Source organism: Plectropomus leopardus, chromosome 3 (assembly GCF_026936395.1).
Source record: "Plectropomus leopardus strain MGB_pleo_1.0 chromosome 3, ASM2693639v1, whole genome shotgun sequence".
Taxonomy (NCBI): Eukaryota; Metazoa; Chordata; class Actinopteri; order Perciformes; family Serranidae; genus Plectropomus; species Plectropomus leopardus.
Window position 1 is genome coordinate 39,609,181 of NC_142178.1, and position 24,743 is coordinate 39,633,923.

Genomic DNA, 24,743 nt, shown 5'->3' on the forward strand with positions numbered 1-24,743 from the left:
GTGTTTTTTCTTCTCTTTATTCTTTCTCTGTCTTTCTTTTTTAAATTTTTTTAAAGTTTTTGCACATTTTCACTTTTTACTCTCTTTTTACATTTGGTGCAATTTCTCTCGAAAACATGGTGAGAAAGTGCAATGAGCTACTTGGTAAGAAAGGTTAATCAAATTGCAAGAAGTTTGAAAATTACTTGAAAAAACTATATTTATAATAATGGCAATTACATATTTAAAATTAAGTTACAAAAATATTATTATTAAAGAACTTTTTCTTTTTTCATACCCTCGCAGAGCTGAAATCTTTGCTTCTGCCAAAAAGATAAAACCAAATTGACTGTAATTTAATCCTCTGTTCATTGTGTACTTTTACTCTGAAGTACGTGTTGCAGGTGCGGCTTCCTGTGGGCGGGGCACCTGTGAGCCAGCTTCTCATTGGATAATTGACAAACAGTCAGCCACGTTGTTGCGGATATAAAGGCTGAGCTTCCCGCTGCTCTGTAAGACACTGAAGGACTCCAGCAGCTGAAAACGCCCAGTGGATTAAAGAAAAGACTCTTCAGGTTGATTTTTGGCCGCTTTCTGTAAATTGAGCAGCGAGCAGACTGAAGTAAAGACACTTTCTGAACGTCGCTTTGTGTCAACAGGAAACACCTGAGCAGGTGAGTAACTGTCTCTCTTTTTACAAAATAAGCCCTTCAAACGTCTCTGCTTCTTCAGAAACTTCCTTCAGTTTGACAGTTTGATTCTAATTTTGGGGCGATTTTACACTTGAAGAAAACAAACATATTATTTCACCCTCAGGGACTGTTTGCTACATTTTACACACTTTTATTCTTTTTTTTTTTTTTTTGGATAACTGTGTGTGTGTTGATGCATGTGTCCTAAATGTAGTCCAGATTGTGTGTTTGAGTGTAATCAGTGAATTTGCAGCTCAGCTCCTACAATAAGTCTAAAATACACTGTGGAAACTAAATAGTTACATTCAGACTGTTCAGGTCCAAAAATGCTCCATTGAAACCCATTCAAACTGACATTTTTGATCCCACAGCCATCAGAGCAGAAAAACAGGACTTGTATTATTTCTGGGTGTCATTCTGGGCTTTTGACTCTGAATTTGTCATTTATTTATGTATTTATATTATTGTTATTATTATTATTGATTATTATTTTATTTTATTTTAATTAATTAATTTATTTATTTTTTGACCATATTTGGCATATGGAGGAAATACATGCTATTTCCACTAGGTGACCTGTCACAGTCAATGTAGCTGCTGATCACTGACATATCCCAGACTGAGATAATATATAGATAGAAGTACTCTGCATGTACTAGTATATGGAATATAATCTTTTTTGTGTTTTTGTTTTAAATATAAAAATGGCATTATCATGACAAAAACCTGGCATTTAAGGATTAGAATTCAGATAATTAATAATTATTTGATATTTATGATAATGACTGATTTTGGTTTAAAAAACCCTCAATGAAAATAGAAAATCATTTAATGTATAATATTTTTAGCCTGATTTTTTTAAAAGTGCATTTTGTGTGCAGAGCAGTATCAGTGTGAGTATTTGACGCTGCATAATCAATATTGCAGCTAATCATTGACATATTCCAAGCTGTGATAATAATTAAAAAAAATACTTCACATGCAGTATCTTGAAAAAAATGATAATAATTTTCATTTATTTTTATTTTTTTTACATCTGAAAGCATAGTGGCATCATGACAGAAGCCATTTAAAGTGCAAATTAATGAATATTTGATATTTATGATTAGGACTGATGTTGGTTTAAAAAAATAAACTTAATGAAAGTTAAAAAATATAAAATTTATAATATTTTTAAAGTTTGATTTTGAAAAGCACATGTTGTGTGCAGAGTGATATGAGTGTGTGTGATATCAAAGCGGGCCCTAAAGGGTTAAATATTCTATTTCTAACAATATATTCCCATAAATCCCACACTGCTGTTTTTGAATGAGATCCTGAAGGCTGCTGTAAGTTTAAAAAACTGTTGACTTCCTCTAATATTTGCTCTCTGGCTCCATAGATGCGTGTTATTGATCAGTCCATCCTGCATGAATTTTAACACTTTAAAATTCCTTTAAAATAATGTGAAATAATTAGTTGCAATAACATAATTTTTTAAGGGATCAACTGTGTTCATAATTATGTTTCTAGGATTTGAGGACATTTTGTTTTACTTTGAAAGCTTTTAGGATTTTTGGACATTTCAAGGATTTTTGGAGATTTCTAAAGTTTGAGGATATTTCTAGGTTTTTAGGAGATTTCTTGGATTTTGGGACATTTTATGAAGTTTATAGGATTTTAGGACTCTTCCAGGATTTTTGGACATTTCTTGGATTTTAGGATGTTTCTAGGATTTTAGGACCTCTGTTGGAGTGTGTCGGATCCTCCACTGTCACTTTTTTGATCAACCAGCTCTATTTTGATGCTGTTTTATGCACTCTGACACGTTATGGATGCTAAAAGTACAAATTTAAATTTTTCAAACTGAATTAGAAAATGTTTTGGGGGCCACTCGGCACCCTGCTTGGGGCCAGATTTGGCCTGCAGGTCGTAAATTGAGCATCACTGCTGTGTCGTGTCAAATTTAAAGGTTTATTTACAGTCTGTGTTTGAGTTGCAGCAGGTTTTTGTCTAAAGTTGAGACCTGCAGGCGCAGACAGTGACAGACTTTAGTTTGTGCAGTTAAAAGTTTATTTAGAGGAGAAAATTAAATTAAAATTTAATTTAAAAAGAAGTGTCTTTATTGTTGTAACTATTTAGGCCATCAGGAAAACTCGTCCAGTGCACTTTGTTACTGTTTTTGCAACCTAGAATTTGTTCTTACAACTGAATTATTTATATGAATCATTATTAAATAATTTATAAAGTCTTATAAATGGAGCTTTGTTGGAAAACTACCAAGCATGCTTTTAATATTATTATATTAATATAATTGTCGAATAATTATTTCAACTTTAGGGTCATGCAACATGATGCACAACAGCAGAGCAGTTTGTGTTTGTGATAGTATTTATGGTGTTAACACTGTACAAACACTAGGTGGCGCAGGAGTCCAACTCTACAGCGCTCTGTGCACACAAATTTAAAATGTAATTAGTTTAATTGTTTTAACTTTTATCTTCTGCATTTAAACTTTGACATGTTCTTTTATTTAACTTTTTATTTTATTCAAATATTTCCAACAGGTACAAACCATAATATTATGAGACTCGTCCATAAACGCAATAAATTTAAATAAAATAAAATAAAATAAATTCTAGTTTACAATGAATCCCCAGATTATCAGAAATATTTTTTGTGTGTAAAAACAGTGGACCATTTTTTTTCTCCAAATAGACACAAAACTGAGAGAAAACAGGATTTAAACTATAAAAATTTACCTTTATTTTGGATTTTTTTTAAAAAAATGAACATTAATGTTGTTTCTTATAGCTAATTAACTGTTAATATTTGCAGTTTTTATTTCACAAACGATCTTACAAACTTTCTTTTACTTGCATGAAAACAGTCTATTCAGCTTTTCACAGGAAAGATTAAAACTTTTCTTTTTAACCCTTTAGAACCTGGATGGACATCAGTGTTGTTGTGCTGTTTTAGACACTTTTCAGGAGCATTTAAACCGCTGGGACCTAAAAAAAAAAAGTGTTGATTTCTTCTGAAAACGGGAAAAATGTAGTGAGCAACTAAATATCCACAAAAAAGGGACAACAAAATATCTTGAAATTAGCTGCGAAGAGGTCATCAAATGTTATAAAAGAAAAGGGGGGGAATACATATATTTGTCATTTTTTATAGTTGTATCTTAGAAATATATCTTGTTTTGTTGTTTTGATATGATTTGTTTTTTGCGATTTTCGTAAAAATAAATACATAAATTTAAAAAAACTCAGCGAATCTCCAAGAAAAGTCAGATTATTCTCGATCATTCCGCGCGTATTTTGTGTGCTGCAAACGCTGCACATACACAAAGTTTAACGGAAGAAGAATAAAAATGAAGTATGCGAAATAATATTAGGGTGCCTGCACTTTGCACTGCAGGCACCCTAATGACACACATGCTCTCCTCGCGGTGGCGCGCCTTGGCATGTCTCGTGGAAGCTGCGGGGACGCGCGCAGAGTCTCTGCTCCTTTAAGTGAGAAAAGAAACTCTTCTCCCCCTCTCCTCCTCTCCTCCTTTCCTCCCTCCCTCCCTGCCTCCCCTCACACCCTGACGGCCTGCTCTGAGGGAGGAGGCAGCCGCTCCGCCGGAGCAGCGATGGGGATTTGAACGCGCCTCGGTGGCAGACAGCGCAGCACGGCCCGGCTCAGCGCGCAGCGGGCGGCTCCTCCTCGCTTTGAACCCCCGGTTTGGATGCAACCTGAGCGGATTCGGCCTGCGGACGGAGCGGTCGGTCTGTCGGGAGGTTGTCGCTCGGAGGCCCGGGAGCAGGACGCGGTCTGCGCGGGCTGCTGGTCGCGGAGAGTCGCCGTCGGTCTGTCGGTTCCCGCGGAGAGCGGAGCGGAGCCTGCGGGGACCCGCCGCCGCTTTCTGCGTGTCTCTCTCCGCGGCTCCAGTCGCGTCACGCACACACGAGGATTAAGTGATTAACGCTCCGGTACCGGGGAGTTGGATGTGTGTTTTGCGCCGCAGGAGTCACCTGGAGTCCGGGCGGAGAGACTCGGCCGATGGCGCAACGGGTGCGTAAAAATCAACTTTTCTGTGAGAGAGGCTGAGGGAGAGGACGGCGCGTTTTCACGAGTTTCGTGTTCGATAAAATAACTTTGGATTTGCGCAAAAACAGAAAAGCGCTTTTCCTTAAATAAACCCACGAGGAATTTAAACTACAAATAAACACATGAATTAAATCTTATTTAGAAATATAATTGTTTTTTATGAATATTAATGTCTTTTGTTGTCGCTAAATTATACTTTTTTTTTTTTACAGTTTCAAGCTCACGAAAAAGTAATGCTCCAAACTTTCCGCGTGCGTAAAAACAAACCAGCTGTTCTCAGGAAAGATTTAAACTTCATTTCATAGTTTTTTTTTCTTTTTCTAAAAAACTATTTTTACAACCAATTTATTATTAACAGGTTTAAATAAGCACCTTTCCGAAACTTTCACTTTATTAAGCTCAAATAATAACTGCAACAGTGACACAATACAAACGTTAATTAAATAATAATCACTTTACGCACTGTGAGCAGGACACTAAAGAAAAACTAATTATATTTCTAGGGATATAAATAATTTTATTTTTGATTGTAAATGTTGCCGTAATTTGCAGCAAGATTTATGAGTTCGTTTTAAATTTCAGGTCTTTAAGTTTTGGGTTTTTTTTCAGTTGATTTATAAGTAAAGTTTAAAAAACAAAAACGAAATGAGCAGAAACATTTAATTCCAACAACAGAACTTCAAACTTTGCAAAGTTTTATTATTTTATTTTTTGAAGTAAAATTTAGATTTCAACATGAAGTCTGAGAAAACACACTTTTTAAACTTAAGTAAACTTAATAATCGGACAGTGAATGTTACTGGGCTGCAGGCGGTGTGTGTGTGTGTGTGTGTGTGTGTGTGTGTGTGTGTGTGTGTGTGTGTGTGTGTGTGTGTGTGTGTGTGTGTGTGTGTGTGTGTGTGTGTGTGTGTCGGCTCGGAGGCCGTGTGTTTGTGCTTCAGCGGTGAAGAATAAAAAAAACCTAAAAACATTTTATCTTGTTTGTTTCACGGCTGATAAAAATCTGTTCAAGCGGAACTGATGGAGCTCAACACACAAACACCTCAGTCGAGTTTTCTTGAATAAATCCTTTAAAAAATAAAATAAAATAACTTTTGTTCACTCAGGCGGCTGTTTGTCGAGGTCAAAGTTTAAACTGCGTTTTATTGATTATCGATCGGTCTGATCTCACGCGCTTTAGTGAGAGCTTCTTTTAGACTTTACATAACATGAAAAAAACTCTATAACGGTAATATCTGACACCTTATGTAACTGGTTTTTGGACTTGTAGCTGCTGGTGTTACATTAAGAAAAAGAAAATGATAAAAAACAAACCGTCAGTAGCAAAAGTTATGTTTTAAGCAAAGAAAAATGGCAGAGAAATAATAAATTCAGGTTATTTAAATGAAAATTAAATTGCGTTTTGCTCATAAATCACTTTTGTTTGCTTAATTAAAAGAGTGGAAGTTTTAAAAAAAACTTTAAACAAACCATCATTATACAGAGATTATATAAAACTATTACATCCTTAAAATTGAAATTTGCGTTTTTTCTCACGGTGGCTTTTTTGTCTTGTTTCTTTGGAAAGTAAATATTTTAGTCCTTTTTTGGTTTCATTCGTAGATACACAAGTTTAAAAAAAGTTTATACTTGAAAAAATAAACACATGTATCAGGATCATTATAGGTATAATACTAAAATCATATTTTTAATTTAGAAATTTAAACACCTTTTTGCTCAGAATGAGTCTTTTTTTGTCCCGTTACTTTGGAAATTAAACATTTTAAAGTCTGTCTTTTTTATTGTCATTATTAGTGTGAGTTACCTGTTGGCGTTCATTTCAAACAGGGTTAAATAAAAACATTAAGACCTACAAACACATTTTAAAAAGAAAAAAATAGATAAACTTTAAACATTGATAAACATTATTTTTGCTTTATGCTAGATTGCAGTGTTTAAAAGTTTAAACTCGTTTTGATTTATTATTGCATCTTTATTTATAATGTTAGAAATTATTCACTATAGTTGAAATATTTTAAACATTGTCTGTATTGTTTGTGAAAAATACTACAGATCTTTTTAGGCTTTTTGAGAAATAAAGACAGAGGTTGGGCAGTGTGATAGAATATGCTCATGTCAGTGTGATATTTATAAGAATTATAATGTTTCTGCAAAAACTAGTTTACCTTCAGTTAAATTAATGATTGTCTTTGCACTCATGCATCATGTTTTAAAGTGTTCACGTTATTTTGTCCACCCCCTTTATAACGAACTCCCCGGTGGAGAGATGATTTGTTTTCAGAAGTTTGTTTTTAGGCAAAACTTTAAAAAAAAGTTTTAAAGTTTTATCTGAAAGTTTAAATTTAGATTTGTTCTAATATCATTTGTGTCCTCAGACGAGAGTTTAAAAGTTTGTTGATCGTATATAAAATAAACAGGAGGGTAGACAAAATAATAGGAACACTTGCGCAACGCAATCTCACAAAACAAATATTTCATGCAGCGTCTGTCAGAGAGTTTTAATTGTTTTTTCATTCGACTGCATCGTGATTTAAAGTGTTCCCATTATTTTGTCCACCTCCTTTATGAAGAAGTGAAAAGACACTTTTGTTTCCAGAAGCGTCAGGTTGTTTTTAGGAAAAGTTACATTAAATTTACAGTTCAAATATTTTAGAGCCCGTCAGAAACTTTAGATTTAATTTAATGATCATTTTTGCCCTTAAATGCATCATGTTTTATAGTGTTCGTGTTATTTTGTCCACCCTCTGTATATAAGAAGCGTCAGGTTGTTTTTTTTTAGGAAAATTTAGCATCAAATTTACTGTTTTAGTTTTCATCATTAATCTGAGAGTTGAATTTAGTTTTGTTGTCTTATCATTAGTGTCCATAGACGCTGTTTAAAATTCACAATCATGTCAATAAATAAATAAATAAATAAACAGGAGGCTGGACAAAATAATAGGAACACCTGCACAATGCAAACTCATAAAACCCTCTAACAAAGAGTTAAACATCTGTCAGAGTTTCTTTTTAAAAATGATTTATTAAATGAGAAACAACCTGATGCTCTTCGAAACAAAACCACGTCTCTCGCCTTGGGATTTCTGTATACAGGGGATGGACAAAATAATGTGAACACTTTAAAATCTGAAGCACTCGAATGCAAAAACCCTGGGTGGCAAAATAACATAAACACTTTAAAGTGGAGTTTAATATTTAAATTTTCATCATTTTATCTGGAAACTGAATTTAATGTTGCTTTCGTGTTATTTGATTTCGTGTCCGCGGGCCTTTTTTAAAAGTTTATTGATCATATCAGACAAAATAAACAGGAGATTTTGTGGAATCAGATAAATGAAACCATTATTTTCTTTTATTCTGGTAAAAAAACAGGCTCTTGTTGTATTTTTGAAGTTCTTAAATTTTGCAGAAATCCACCAAATCCGTCCAAAAAGAAGATGAAGAATTAAAATAAATAAATGAATAAAAATAAACAGGTGGTGGACATAATAATAGGGACACCTTCACGTTGCAGTAGTAGTAAGTCTGCAGTAGTGAGTCTGTCAGAGGTGTTTTTAATTGTTACGTTTTTTTGTCAAACATTATATTTAATATGTAGTAAACTGCCCCAAATTAGATAATTCTTTCACTTCACAAAGATTTCAGGGTGTTTATATTTTGAAAAGTTGACGTTTTATTTTTTTTTATCTGGAAATAATGATATCTCACCAAAAATCGAATATTGTGAGAATGAGTTTCAAACACTGACTTTGTATTTAAAAATTAAAATATTATTTCTTCCCAATTTTCACAATATTTGTCACGTGAGGAGACAAATATTGGAAATAATAAGAGAAACACTTGTAGCATATTGTTGTTTTTTGTTGACGTTGTTGTGATTGTTACTTTTGTCTCTGATCACTTTTGAGGTTTTGTTTTAATAGATTTCATCATAAAGCTGCATGTTAGAAGTATTTTAATTTGTTATGAAAAGGAAAGAAACAAAACAGTTTATTTGCCTTTAATTCTTTGAAGCTTGAGCAATTTGATTTTTTGAAGAAAAAATTAGAAAAGGTGAGCAACTTAATAAGGAAAGTCCCTGAGAATTTGCAAGAAATTAGTTTAAAAAAATTACAAGGAAATAACCTTAAAAAGAAAGAAAGGGAAAAAATGATCTTAAGGAAATGATTTAAAACTATTTATATATATATATATATATATATATATATATATATATATATACACACATAATATTTATTTTTTCTTTAACATAATTTTGAATAGATAGAGAATTATAAATACAGCTATTTGGTCATTTTTCCCCCTTTTTTAATTATATCTAATAATCACATTCAGGTCATTTTCAGATAGTTTTCTCAACACCTTTTATTTATTTATTTATTTATTTATTTATTTATTTATTTATTTATTCTTTTGATTTGCAGGACATATCTTGTCAAGTTGCTCATTATGTTTTTTGAAAACTAATTAAACTTAATTTTTCAGGTGTCAGAGGTTTGAATACAGGTTTTAAACGCACATTATCGAGGGCCCAATCTTTTTGTTTTTAGCAACTTTTTATTTTTTTTATGAGCATCGATTTTTGCATCAGCTGTTGTCGTTCTGTCTCATTTTATTTTGTGACAAAATGTTTTTAAATTAAATTTATGTTCAGTTAAAGTCCGTTAATCGTCTTCGCCGTGCTCACACTTTGTGACATTTAACGTTCATGTTTATCAGCGAGTCGCTCATCTTAAAGGTCAAAGGTCACTCATGTGTCATGTCCGTGTTTCAGTATGAAGACCTGGCCCACTACGGGCTGGACGGCGTGGGCGGTGTGTACGGAGACCCACACCAGCATCACCACCACCACGCTGCCGCCGCCCGCTCTTTGCAGGCCGTTCACCTGGCCGCCGCCGCCGCCGCCGGGCCGTACCCGCCACACCAGTACGCCCAGTCCGCCCACAGCAGCAGCGGCGGCGGCGGCAGCAGCAGCATGGGCGCCGCAGCTGGAGACGCCGTCAAGAGGGACAAAGACGCCATTTATGGGTATGACGAGTTTACTGACGCTGTAAAAACGGCGACACATCACACACGAAAAAGACTGATGAGGACGAAAAGCTCCTTCGCAGCAGTTTTTCTTCTTCTTTGGTGCACAGTTTCATGTTTGATTTATCTGTTTTGAGCTACAAGCTGAGCCATCCCAGGCCGCGCCGCGCCAAAAATCAGCGTGATGAAGTGACGGCTGCTGCTGTTCACAGGGAGGTAAAAAAAAAAGAGAAAAAAAACCCAAAACAGGCCGCTCAGATGTGAAGAAGATTCAGCTGCTTTAGTGAAATAAAGAAAACAAGTGAGTCATCGGGACAGAGCGTCCAAAACTTCAGACCAGAGTGTTTTATAAAAAGCCCTGGATAAAATTAAATAAATAAATAAATAAAAATAAAAAATAATATTTTTGTTGTTAATAATAATAATAATAATAATAATAATAATAATAATAATTATTATTATTATTATTATTATTATTATTATTATTATTATTATTATTATTATTATTATAATCATGAAAATAGCAATAATATTAATAATAGTAATAATAATAAATATATATATATATATAAAATAAGAATATGTCTAACAGACTGTTCTTTATTTTTTATTTTTAATTAATTTATTTTTTTACCCTCCCCTAAAGCTACAAATAATTTTTCTCGAGCCTCTTGGAGTCACTCAGGAAAATCTGACAATAATTTTTGTTTTTGCAGTTTCTGGCTGTGATGACGCTTTAATTTAGTGGGCCTGCGGGTGTGAAAGGCATGTATTCTTTAGAAAATTACCCAAAATAATACTAAAAATACAATATATATTATAAAAATAATAAATATAACGCCAAATGTTTTAAAGAAAAAACAAGCAATTAAAAAATTACCAAAAATTTTGAAAGACAAGAAAAAAATCACCTTTAAAAAAAAACAAAAAAAACAAAACATGCCTTCTAAATCTGCAGTTTCTTTTAAAAAATGGCAGTAAAATAAATACAAAACTATTGGCTTGATTTCTTTCAAAAATCTTAAAAAGAAATTACAACTTTGTAAAAAGCTGTGCCTTTTCTTTTTATAACTTTTGAGGTTTAGTTGTATTAGATTTCATTATGTATCTGCATGTTAGAGCCGTTTTTTCTCTTTGTTTGTACATCATGACAAAGAAAAAACATTCACTTTATTTGCCTTTAATCCTCTGAAACTTGAACAATTTATTTTCCTTAAAAAAAACACGAGAAGAGGATGGAATAGCCCAAAATTAGCAAAAAAATTACAAGAAAATTACCTGAAAATAATCTTTGAAAAGACCCAAAACAAACTAACATAAAACATGCGAAAGTGGGAAAAAACAAACAATAAAAACAAGGAAATGTTCTGAGAGAATAGCCTAAATATTATAATACTTTTGTGAGTAATTTTAAATATTTTTCATAAATAAAATCCTATGGACATTTTCCCGTAGCTTTTTTAAAATAATTTTCTAAATTTACTTTTTTTTTTGCTCTTCGCTGGGCTTTTCTTGCTAAGTTGCTAATTGCATTTTTTCCTGTGTTTTTATAAGAAATCAAAGTAATTTGCTCAAAGTTCAGAGGTTTAAATACTTGAATGCAGCACAAAAAATGATGTTGATCCACTTTTTTTTACTCTTTTTTATTCAACATAGAAATAACACATACAACATACGACACAGAGGAGATGTTCACAATATATTCACACATTTTTGGTCTTTTCGTGTCCATTTTCAAACATTATTAAGTACCCATTTATTATTTATTTGGATAATTTGGGATTTATCTCCCGTCAAGAGCACAAAACATGTCAGAATGACAAACCAGCAGATTTAATAACCACAGATACAAACCAACAGAATAAAGTGAATGTTTGAATGTTTGTACATATATACATAAATACACATATAAATATATAGATAGTATAGATAAATATAGATATTTTTTCGCCAGTTTGAGGCAGCAGGAAACATGTTATAATTTAAGCTCTCCCTCTCTCCTCTTCCTCTCCCTCCATCTCTCTTTTCCTCCCCCACTCTCTCTCTCCCTCCCTCCCTCTCTCTTTCCCTCTCTCCTCCTCTCTCTCTCTCCCTCTCTCCTCTTCCTCTCCCTCCATCCCCCCCGCAGGCATCCTCTCTTCCCTCTCCTCGCACTGATTTTTGAGAAATGTGAATTGGCGACGTGCACGCCGAGAGAGAGCGGCGTGGCCGGAGGAGACGTCTGCTCCTCGGACTCCTTCAACGAGGACATCGCCGTCTTCTCCAAACAGGTACGTAAAAAAAAAAAACGTTTCATCCAGGTGTCTGCAGGATCATTACGGGCCCCGTTAATGTGGCCCCGGGGCCAAAACGAGCCGCGGGCCCCACTGATCCCCCGATCCAGATCCAGATCCTTGATCGATCTTTGTGTTTGTCTGTATTTAAGGTTCACTAAATCCTCACAGGAGATCGCTGTTTATGCGATTCTCTTTAGATCTTTTTGCAGAAGAATTTTAACTTTCTGAAATTTGCAGACGTCGCTTCTCTTGTGCTGCTTTCGAATGATTTTTACAAGTTTTTAAAACCTTTGAACTTCAGTTTCTTTCAAAAACAGGCAACAGGCAGCTTTGTGAGAAATGCAAGACATTTATTCTAAATTATTTTTTTTAAAAATAGGGGTAATTGTCTAGTGGGAAAGGGGTAAAAATATATTTATATCTAATTTTAATGATTACATATTTAAAATTATGTTACAGAATTATTATTTTTTTCAAAAAGAATGTGGAAAAAATGGCGATGAGCTACTTGATATGAAATGCTCCACAAACTGCAAAATATAGAAATATTTTTTTTTAATCAAAGCTAGGAAAAAAACTTAAATAAGTGTAATTACAAATTTAAAATAACATTACAGAATTGTTATAATTTTTATGCACTTTGTAAAGGTAATTTCTCTTTGTATTAAACTCTTTTTTTAAATTAATTTTCTTGCACTTTTTTACCAAGTTCTTAATATTTTTTTGGGTAATTTCTTCAATTGTTGCTTATTTCCTTCTTTCAGTGTTTTTGAAATAATCACACCACTTTGCTCAGGTTTCAAAGGGTTAATTCTTCCGTCTTCTCAGACTTGACTGGACATCACTTTTTAAACCTTTGAAATTGAGCAAATTGGTGCGATTTCTTTCAAAAACACAGTGAAAAAAGGCAATTAACGACTTGGTAAAAAATGTTCCACAAACTGAAATTAATTGGTAGATTTTGAGAATTATTTTTTAAAAATCTGGGGAAATTGTCAAGGTACAAAGCTTGGGAAAACTGTATTTATATATATATATATATATTTCTTTCTTTTTAGCATTTTTTTTCACAATTTTTTTTAACGTTTTTCATGCTTTTTAAATATTTTTGTACTAATTCTCATGTAATTTAAAAAAACTTTGAACAATATTTTTGATTATTTTTGAGTAATTTTTTGTGTTTTGCTTAGTGCATTATCTCCATTTTTTGAAAAAAAAAAAATCAAGCCAATTTTCTCGGCTTTCAAACGTCTTCCCCGTCGTCACGTCATTACCTTCCTTCACTCGGCGTAATTACACCTGAATCTGCCTGTAAATTTCTCGGTGTTGGCTGCAGTAGATCGTTGTTTCGTAAAAACTCCAACTTTTGTTTTCTGTTTGATAATAATTTATATGTATATATTTTTTTGTGTAGATCCGATCAGAGAGGCCTTTATTTTCATCAAACCCAGAGCTGGACAATTTGGTGAGTTTCTGTCATTATTGTTATCGTACTATTATCATTTTAAATAATGTAATGTTATAAAATTAAAGTGCTTATTTTTGTCTCACTTTTTCATTATTATCTTTTTTTCTGTAGATGGTCCAGTCGATACAAGTGCTGCGCTTCCACCTCCTCGAGCTGGAGAAGGTCAGAAATATTTATTGTAATTTATAATTATTTATATTTGTTCTATATTTGATTTTTTTTTTGCTTTTATTTTTTATTTTGAAATAGATTTTTATTCATTTTCGAACGTAACAACACAGTGCTTTCCACATTCTCAAAAACATCTCAGATTAAAGACAAACACAAAAAAGTCAAATAAATAAATAAATAAATAAATAAGTAATAATAGTAATAATGATGACAATAATTTACTGTAATTTACTACACCAAAGCATATTTCTTATATGTGGAAAGGAATTGTTAAGTAGCAAAAAATGGAAAGAGTAAAGAAGAAGTATGTCAAAATATATTTGATAACAGTACCAAAAATGCAACGACCAAGAAATGTCACACAGATCTCAAGAAATTAGTCAAAGGAGACGAAAGAAACAACATGGGCAATTATTACAAAATTATCAACAAAAAAATCAGAAAAGTGTCCAGAAAGTTTTGTTTATTTATAATCATTATAATCATTCTAAGTTTGAAATTATGTTACAGAAAAAAATATTTTTTTCTTTGCTTTCATTTTTTTTTTTTTTTAACTTTTCTCATTTTTTTCTTATTTTCAGGTAATTTTCTAGATATTTATATTAATTTCTTGATAGTTTTTGGGCTGTGTGCATATGTATATTTCTTCTTATTTTCATATGTTTTTTACTTTTCTTTCTTTTTTCTTTGCTTATTTTCAGGAGTCTCTTTTTTTTTTTTTTTACTAATTTCTTCCCAGTTTTTGCCTTCGTCAAATCAAACCAATATGCTGAGGTTTCAAAAAGACTGTGTTGACATGTTTATTCTTCATTGATTTATATTTAATTCGCAGGTCCACGAGCTTTGTGATAACTTCTGTCATCGATACATCAGCTGCCTGAAAGGGAAAATGCCGATCGATCTGGTCATAGACGACCGAGACGGAAACAAGTCGGACAGCGAGGACTTCATCAGGTCATCAGGGAGCAACATGGATCAGGTGAGCCGCCGTCACTTCCTGAAAACGATACACACTGAAATGAGCTCTGCTGCAGATACGCAGAGCAGCAGCCGACTGCAGTCCGTCTGCTCTTCTGTTACTTCAGCATTTATTGTATAGATGTCTTTTCTGGACAAAGTATTGATGTCTTTTCTGGACAAACTATTGATGTCTTTTCTGGACATAGTATAGCCTAGATGTCTTTTCTGGACGTCATATGGATGCCTCCTCTGGACGCAGTATAGATGTCCTTTCTGTACATCATATAAATGTGTTTTCTGGACATCGTATAGATGTCTTCTCTGCGCGGACATGTCCGACCACCCGCTCCTGCGTGCGGACATGTCCAACAGCTCGCTCCAGTGCGGACATGTCTGGCAGCTTGCTCCACTGTGGACATGTCCAACAGTCCACTCCAGCACCGAAATGTGCGACAGCCCGCATCAGTGCGCAGACATATCTAACAGTCCGCTCCGGTGCACGGACGGACATGTCCGACAGCTCGCTTCAGCGCCGACATGTCCAACGGCCCACTCCAGTGCGGACATGTCCAACAGCTCACTCCAGCGCGTGGACATGTCCGACAGTCTGCTCCAGTGCAGACATGTCCGACAGTCCGCTCCAGCGCGTGGACATGTCCGACAGTCTGCTCCAGTGCGGACATGTCCGACAGTCCGCTCTAGCAGTAAGATTTGATCATCCAGCTGCAGGACGCACATCTGCTGAAACAAGCCAGTCTGAAACTGTTGTGTGTTCACGTGTCTGAACACACACACTCACACACTCACACACACACACACCTGAAGCCTCTGTTTTCCCATAGAAGCAGATATAATGGAGGTGAGGAGTCGGGTTGTGTCTGTTTTCGCGAGGCAGCCGAGCAGGTTTTAAATCAGCTCTCAGCAGCCACTTGTCAGGCCTTTAACCCTTTAATCACCCACAAGTGTGAACTCCAGCAGCTTAGTGTCGGATGACCAGCAGCCCCACAGCTGCTGGTTTCATTTTCAGGTGCGTCCTCTTTGGTGGGATGATACTTTGATAATCCTCTCGGTTCTTGTTGTTTTTGAGTCTCTGTGTTTCTGAGCCCATCACCTGTCAATCAAAAGGAGAGGGCGGGACAGTGATGCTCTGTTTTTTCTGTTTGTTTAGCTCTGTAGGTGAGTCTGAGCTCCACAGAGATCAACTTTATTTCTGATTTACATGATATATTTTACAAAGAAGTTGAGTGGATAAAATAATATCTATTTACGTGTTTTTTTTGCAGTAGTTACTCTGGTGATATCGGAGGCTGGAGGTGTGATGTTTTCAGGTTGTCCGTGCGTCGGTCACATTCTTGTGAACACGATATCTCCAGAACGCCTCGAGGAAATTATTACAAATTTAAGGCAAATATTCACTCAGACACAACAATGAGATGGTTAGATTTTGGTGGTCATAGGTCCAAGGTCAAGGTCTCTGTGAGAGATCACGTAGTTGCAGCTCTCAGGCGGGGGCTTGTAAAAAAGTCCATTTTGGATTCAGACTCAGGGTTTTGCTTAAAGGTGATCCCAACTATTCCTGGCTGGTAGCGCTCCATCTTCCGCTCGACTTCTGGGTCACTTTTGCCAAAAAGGTGACCGAGACCCGAGAACCAGCCTGTGATGCCAGGTGTCAACGCACCTGCGGCTTTATGTATTTGGGTAGTCCATTTGTCCCATTCTAACGAACGTGATATCTCAAGATTGCCTCAAAGAAATTTCTTCAAATTTGGCACAAACGTCCACTTTGACTCAAGAATGAACTCCTGAGATTTCGGTGGTTAGAGGCCAGCGTCATTGTGACTTCATTTTTCTCATTTTTTTGAACACCTTTGAGGATTTCTTTTTTGTTGCCTCTCTGTAGTTGAATACAGAGGATAGTGTCATTATTTAGTTTTTTTTAAATGTCTGAAAATGATGAACTATATTTTCAAAAAAAAGGTAAAATTGTATATAATTACACAAGGAATAGTGTAGAACACTGTATTTGATATATACTTTTGATGGTCTTGAGGATATGTTTGGATTTTGGGCTATTTATCCATTTCTTCTTGTGATATTATCAATAAGTTGAATTTATTTTCTCAACTATTAAAGAGATAAATCATTATGTGGAGCTACTGTGTGTTCTTATAATAAAATATTGTTAATGAAAATAATGGACACCTCAGCAGCTACTGCTTAATGCAGAGGCTAAATGGGGATTCTAGTAAACAAACTGATTAGATTTTGGTGGTCAAAGGTCAGGGTCATGGTGACCTTGCATTTGTCTCATTCTTTTGAAAGCAATATCTTAAGAACACCTTGAGGAAAATTCTTCAAATTTTTCACAAACATTCAATTGAGCTGAACAATGAGCTGAATTTGGTGTCTAAAGGTCAAGGTCATGGTGACCTTACATCTGTCTCAGTTTTGTAAACGCAATATTTGAAGATAGCCTTGAGGGAGTTTGCTGAAGGTACAAGCGCCCACTCGGACTCAAGAATGAAGTGATGAGAATCTAATGGTCAAAGGTGAAAGGTCAAGGTCACAGTGACCCTGTTTATGTCATTCTTGTGAGCGCAATATCTCGACCAACTTCAGGGATTTTTTTTTTTTAATTTGGCGAAAAAAGTCAAGTAAACTCAAAGATGAACTGATTGGATTTTGGTGTTTAAAGGTCAAGGTCAGACCAACCTTTATATTTGCCTGTTGATGTGATCTGTGTCTGATTAGCTGTCCTCCTCCTTTCTCTGTGCAGATTTCATGGAGCAGAGATCACGACGACGCAGCATCGATCCGGTCGGCCGGAACGCCGGGACCGTCCAGCGGAGGACACACGTCTCACAGCGGAGACAACAGCAGCGAACAAGGTGAGCTTATTCTGACGGAGCACCACATCCAGCGTCCATGCTCGTACGTCTTATCTTTAAATGCCAGCGTTTGATCAAATGTTCAGATCCTTTACTGCAGTAGAAGTACTGATACCACACTCTGAAGTTTATTTTGGTAAAATGTACTGATAATACTTAGATAAAAAGTATTTACTGCGCCGAAAAATGTTTCGTGATGATGCATTTTCCAGCTGATCAAAGAGGGTTTTTAAATAGTTTACACATAAATCAATCAGACTTTATTTAAATACCACTTTTCATACAAGCAAAACTGTAACATTAAGTGATTTATACAATAAAACCCAAAATAAAAAGGCTCATGGGTAAAAAAAAAAAAAGCATCACTTTTTAATGAATTTAATTAATAAAATAAGAGTTCTTATTAAAATCAGTAACTGAAAAACGCTGCTATAAGCGAGGAAACAACAGACGCAGGATAAAACCTGCAGATGAAAGATGAAAATAAGTAAATATATAATAGTAATCATAGGTAAAATAAATGAATAACTAAATAAATAAATCAATAAAATACTCTTAATAGTTGATAAAATGGTAAATTAAAGGATAATAGAACAAATAATTGATAACGCTATCGACACTTTGTTTTTCTGCTTTTTATTTTCATTTTTTAAAGTATATTTATGGTCATTATGGTTGCTTTCTTACTTTTATCCAATATTCAATCCCATATTTTTTCTTTGTTGACTGTGTATTTGGTTATTTGTACGCACTAAATGGTGAATGAAGGCAAAAAAAGTAAAAAAAATAAAAAAATAAGATAGCATCTAGTAAAACAGACTAAAATATATAAATTAATAGTTAAAAGTCGAGCTAAAAAAGGGAAATCTCGAGTCAAAGGAACGCCGCGTCCTTCAGTTTATCGCAAACGTCCGACATCAACAGCTGTCAGCTAAATGTAGAGCAGTAAAAAGTGCAATATTTACCAATGAGATGAAGTGTACAAGTATGAAGATGCCAAAAAGTACCTCGAATTTGTGCTTGAGAACAGTACTCGAGTAAATGTCTGTGTGTGTGTGTGTGTGTGTGTGTGTGTGTGTGTGTGTGTGTGTGTGTGTGTGTGTGTGTGTGTGTGTGTGTGAGAGGGTTTTCCGACATGTCGGACTTGATGTGAGTTAGAAAATAAAGTGAGACAGTCGAGGAAAAGAGGGAGTGAGAGAGTGATGAAGGCTGACGGACGACATGAGCTTCGAGCGGAGCTGAAGAAAGGACGCTTTATGTCCCAGCACACACACACACACACACACACACACACACACACACACACACACACACACACACGGGGAACAGAAATAACAAGGTGCGCAGTAAACACTGTCACACTGTAACACACATGAACAGATTCACACACACGTATATAACAAACAGACCTGCTGTAAAATGCTCTCACTCTAAAACACAAACACACCTGCACAAATACACACAAGACTGTTCACAAAGTGTGTTTTTATTCAAAAAGTCAAACTGGAAATTCAGCTGTGAGAGAAAACGTCTCGATACGTCCAAAATGTCTTTATGCTTCACTATGATGCGAGTCTTAATCTGCGTCCTCCAGGCCAGATTATCAGCTGCTTCATTCACCCTTAGGGACTGTTTGGTGCTTTTTACACACGATTTATTCATATTTTTGTGATTATTTTGTCTGCTGTGAACATTGTGTGAATGTGTGTGTTAGTACGTGAATGTGACATGTGGTGTGAATGTGTGTGTTAGTGGGTGAATGTGACATGTAGTGTGAATGTGTGTGTTAGTGCGTGAATGTGACATGTAGTGTGAATGTGTGTGTTTGTGGGTGAATGTGACATGTAGTGTGAATGTGTGTGTTTGTGGGTGAATGTGACATGTAGTGTGAATGCGTGTGTTAGTGGGTGAATGTGACATGTAGTGTGAATGTGTGTGTTAGTGGGTGAATGTGACATGTAGTGTGAATGTGTGTGTTAGTGGGTGAATGTGACATGTAGTGTGAATGTGTGTGTTCGTGGATGAATGTGACATGTAGTGTGAATGTGTGTGTATATATAAACATAAAAAAGAAAATGATCTAAAAGTGCAGAAAAAAGTGTTTATTCTATATATATATATTTTTTTTTGGGTGAAATAATTTTAAATATAGTTAACATAGTTAACAGAACATTTTTTTCACTTTTTTGTTTGATAATTTTCTAATAATTACCTCATTTTTAAAACGATTATTTTTGGCAGTTTTCTTGTCACAAATTTACCAAATACAAACGCAATTTCTGGGACATTTCTTGCCAAGTTGGCCTTTTTTTTCTCCGTGTTTTCTGAAATAAATCAAACTTGTTTTCTTCGGTCTCGGTCAAATAGCTTGTGGAGGTCGACTGAACAGAGCGCACAAAAACGATCCCGGTTTCGAGGAGTTAATCTCCTTCTCGGGACGTTTTCGGTTAAATCCGTGAAACTAAAGACAACCTCTTTGACTGTGACTGTTGGAATCAGCATCGGACCTCCGGCTGCTTCGCTCGCTCTCTGCAGGATATTCAAACATCGCTTAAACGCCGCCAGCTCCTCGGTTGACCTCCGCTGCCGAGCCAAATGTGGTTAATAAGAGATTTCTTTGACGTTACTGCAAAACCTCAGTTCAGCAGGACGTCAGATGACATCTGCTGACTCTGAAGCCTCGGCCAAACTCCGCAGCAGATTTGGCCGCTGCTCGGTGTTAATTTGCCATCGTGGAGAGGAAAAACAGAAACGCGTCCTCTGCATACAACACCACAGTACTGTCACTCTGACTTCCTCCGTCACGCAGAAATATGTTCGTCTGCCGGCTTTCCAAAAGGGAGATGAGAGGATCAATGTCATCCATTCATAGTTTATTTGACACTGCACAAAAATGAATGATAATGTGATGATAATAAAAAAACTGCTTAGCATGTAGTATATTCAAGATCATTTCTTTTTTTTTTAATCTAAAAACATAAGGGCATCATGACAAAAACCTAGTGTTTAAAGGGTTAAAATTTTGAAAATTAATACATTTCTGATATTTATGATTAGGACTGATATTGGTTAAAAAAATTAACTCAATTAAAGTAGAAAATAATATTTTTTTAAAGCTTGATTTTGTGCGCAGTGATACGAGTGTTTGTGATGTTAAAGCAAAAAGGGTTTAAGTACAATTTTGAAGTATTTGTACTTCGAGTAAACAAAAGCTTTGCAGCAGAGCTTTGAAACGTCCCCGAAGAACCAAAGAGTGCAACTTTAAATCTTTGTGCAGAAGTTTCCACATATATGGATCTGCGTACGCAGAGGCTGTTTTTGCCAAAACTCGAGGTGAAGACAACACGAACAAGTTCAGGAGCCTGAAACCAGATGCTCCCGCGTCCACATACTTTTTGCCACATATCGCCCCTCCAGCCTCCTGTACGTCTTTAAAAATCTCTCCGCTGGATGCGTTCAGTTTCTTCTCCAGTGTTTTTATTCCCGCTCTGACCTCAGCAGTGAGGTCACCGCTATTCGAGCGTTGGATTGGCTTTCATTCATCGGACTCCTCCCACCGCCGCCAGCAGAGGGGAAATGGTCCGTAGTGGAAATGTGGTGGAAAATAAAGACTCTGTCCTCCGTCTCTCTGCAGTGAGCGTTCCTCCAGCAGACCACGGATAATAAAACTCTGTGCAAACACTTCTTAAAAAGCGCAGCGGCGAGGCGGCCGGCTGCACGACTGCACCGCGGCGTTTTTGTTTTTTTTTTTTTTTAATCTCACATGTGCAGAGCAGAGAAAGATTCATCATGTGCTCGAACGACGACTGCGGATGTTTCTCTGGCAAATTTTTCTTAAACAGCATGTTTAACCCTTTAGAGCCCGCTTTAATGTCACACACTCGTATCGCTCTGCGCACAAAATGCACTTCAAAAATATCATATATTAATATTATTTTATACTTTAATTACGTTTTTTTTAACCAACATCAGTCCTAATCTTAAATATCAAATATTCATTAATTTTCAAAATTTTGACCCTTTAAATGCCAAGTTTTTGTCATCATGCCACTATGTTTTTAAATGAAAAACAAAAAAACAATGATTTATTTTCAGTATACTACATGCTAAGTAGATGGTTTTTTGATGATCACAGTTTGGGATATGTCAATGATTTGCAGCAACATTTATTTTAATACATTATTATTTTTTGTGTATTATTTTGGAAAGCATGTTTTCTTTGAAAAGTGTCAGTAAATAAATCACAGCCTTTTAAAACTGTATGTGATCGGACATAAGCACCTTTGCACTATTATTAAACACTTTGAGCCATAATGTTTGTTAATGGATTGTGTTAAATTAAAAAAATGACAAAATTAAAAAAACGTCGCTGTGGATCTGTCCCACACGGTCGAGCGTGCAGCAGTTTGGTTTTGAATATTTCCAGCTGAGATCACAAAACGAAGCTGTGACTAACTCCTCCGTATTTCTGCAGCCGTCCTCTTCTCCGTTACTTCACAGGTTGCAGTGAAGCTGCGTTGTCACAGACGTTAGCAGGTGGGCTCGGAGCTCCTTCCTCGGCTCTCTGAGGAGCGGGGGGTTGCGGGTGGAGGGGCGGAGCTGAAATCAGCCTCGGGGAGCTTGCGGTTCGGCCTAATGAGGCTGAGAGCTTGTTTATGGAGTTACGCATCATTTTTATGATTATTTCCACCTTTTCGGGCTCTGCTGCGCGGCAGAATCCCGCCTCTGTTGAGGCGCAGGGAGGGAGGCCCTGGTTGCTGACTCCGGGCAGGGCGGCGGGGCCCGGGGCTCCCGCTGCAGGCTGCCGGGGCCCGCCGCCTTAACCTTGGCCCGGCGCTGTTAAAAACACTGAGGAGAAAATGAGGCTCATTAAACAGGCAGAGAGAGTGCAGTAAAAACACCGAGCACAGCAGCTTTTAGTGGTTTTCAGCTGAAATGCTGCATTATGTACCACCGTCCAAAAACTGCGGGGACGCGGGTCATGGGCTGAGTTGCGGGGGCTGAGGCATGAGGAGGGTGACGGAGCGGGGCCACGCTGGCCAGCGGGACTGCAGGGTCACCAGTTTGAATCCACTCAGGGAAAGTACACGAGTGAAGGCGTGTGACGGCTTAACGGGCAGAAAAGTGCTGAGACGCCCAAGTGTAACGTGCTAATGTTAGCGAGCTGGCCGCGGCGCCGCGACCACGAGCAAATACAGTAACTGCATCCTGAAAAAACGACCAGAAATACGCCGCGATCAGCCAACTGCGAGTTTAAACTGTTTCTTTTTTAGTTTAAAGCAGCGACTCTCAGCCTGCTGTTAAATATGACGGAGGCCAGAGGCCGGTCGCTGACACGTCTGTGGGATTTTAGGGGATTTTTTGGTTTTTGGTTTTTGTTTTTTTTAAAAAAAATGTTTTTAGGGTTTCAGGACATTTCCAGGATTTTAGGAACTTTCTTCATTTTTTGTTCATTTCTAGGATTCAAGGATTTTAGGTAGTTTGTGGGATTTTAGGAAATTTCAAGGATTTTAGGACATTTTGATGATTTTCGGACATTTCTAGGATTTTAGGATATTTGTAGGATTTTAGGTCCGTCGGCATCCGTCAGCGTCCATCTGTGTCCGTCAGTGTCCGTCAGTGTCCGTCAGCGTCCATCAGCGTCCGTCAGCGTCTGTCCTCTGAGAGCGTGTTTTTGTCACTGATGGGCTCAGACTGTTGTTCTTAGTGTGACTGCGTGATGGAAATGATCCCGTCAGAGACAAACCTTCTCCCTAAGATTTGACTTAAAATAATTTGTCTCGTCTCTGTGCTGATCAGGTGACTGCCTGGATAACGGCGTGGCGTCTCCCAGCACCGGAGACGACGACGACCCCGACAGAGACAAACTGCACAACAAAAAAAGAGGCATCTTCCCCAAAGTGGCCACCAACATCCTGAGAGCCTGGCTCTTCCAGCACCTGACGGTAAGTCTGCGCCAGCCTCCTTCACATCCTGGTTTCAGTGTCCAGCTGCTCAAAATGTTCAGGAAGTAGAAATTTAATGTGGTCGAGGTCGTCGGCTCACACGCAGCCTGAGCATGATGTCTTCGCTGTTGGTTTTCTTTCATCTTCAGTCGTTTTTCTTTTGTTTTGGTACATTTGAGCTCACGTGACGTAAAACGCGGCTGCATGTAGAAGACGGGAAGTTTTATTGTATTATATATCGTAAATAAGCACTGCAGTTCAAATATTTGTGTGGTTACAGTGTGTCTGACTCTTCAGACCTCCAGTGATAACTTAAGGCCCGAGGGCCAAATCTGGCCCCCAATAGGCCACCCGGTGGCCCCCGAACCATTTTCTAATTCACAATGAAAATAAAGTGGTTGACTCTGTTAATAGTTTTTGTCCTTTTAGTCTCCATAAGGTGTCAGAGACATAAAACAGCATCAAAATAGAGCTTGTTGATCAAAAAAAGAGCCAGAGGAGGATCCCCGACACCCCCGACAGAGGACACAGCTGAGACACTGATGTCCTAAAATCCTTGAAATGGCCCAAAGTACAAGAAATGTCCTAAAGTCTCAGAAACATCTTATGATCTGAGAAATGTTCTAAAATCATAGAAACACCTTCAAATCCAGGGAACATGCTAAAATCTTAAAAAATGTCCTAAAGTCCTAGAAACGTCCAGATGGCCCAGATGTGTCCTAAAATCCTGGAAATGTCCAAAAATTGGAAATCCTAGAAACATGCTCAAATCTGAGAAACAACCCACAATTCTTTGAAACGTCCTAAAATCCTCAAACATGTTTGGGGCCGCTGTGACTGGCCCCTGGCCCCTGGCCTCTGTCACTCTGCAGAAGTGGCCCCCAGGTGAAGCAGGTTGAGTATTTCTGCTCCACCTTCTGTCTATAAACACTTTAACTGAGGCCGTTTTTGGAGTTGCACTTTGAAGTTGTGTTGAGCTTCTCAGTTCGCGTCGTCCCGTCCTGCTCACAACCTGGGGACGTTCAGTGCGGGGCGCTGACCTTTGACCTCTGCTGTGGGCCAGGTATTTCACCTGTGGGCTCCTCAGAGGCGTCCTGACACGAGGAAGGCAGAGCTGTGATTTATGCTTGTTTTGTAAAATTTTACAGCCCATTAATAAGAATAAGACACAAACACATTCAGATACAAAGTCTTTTAAATCGTTATTGTCACGGTGTCACGGTAAAACCGCAGGTTCGTCTGTTCGGGTTTAGCAGGGAGCA

General features: G+C 36.8%; 1 protein-coding gene across 1 annotated transcript in view; it reads left to right on the forward strand.

Annotated features, from left to right (window-relative positions):
* The first annotated feature begins 4,211 nt into the window (after positions 1 to 4,211).
* meis1a (Meis homeobox 1 a) overlaps positions 4,212 to 24,743 on the forward strand; it is a 45,274-nt gene continuing 24,742 nt past the window's right edge. The window contains 8 exon segments of the mRNA XM_088075249.1: positions 4,212 to 4,709; positions 9,520 to 9,773; positions 11,902 to 12,043; positions 13,464 to 13,514; positions 13,629 to 13,679; positions 14,521 to 14,667; positions 17,425 to 17,536; positions 23,336 to 23,481. Of these exon segments, the coding sequence (XP_087931375.1) occupies positions 4,698 to 4,709; positions 9,520 to 9,773; positions 11,902 to 12,043; positions 13,464 to 13,514; positions 13,629 to 13,679; positions 14,521 to 14,667; positions 17,425 to 17,536; positions 23,336 to 23,481 (915 nt within the window). The 5' untranslated portion in view covers positions 4,212 to 4,697.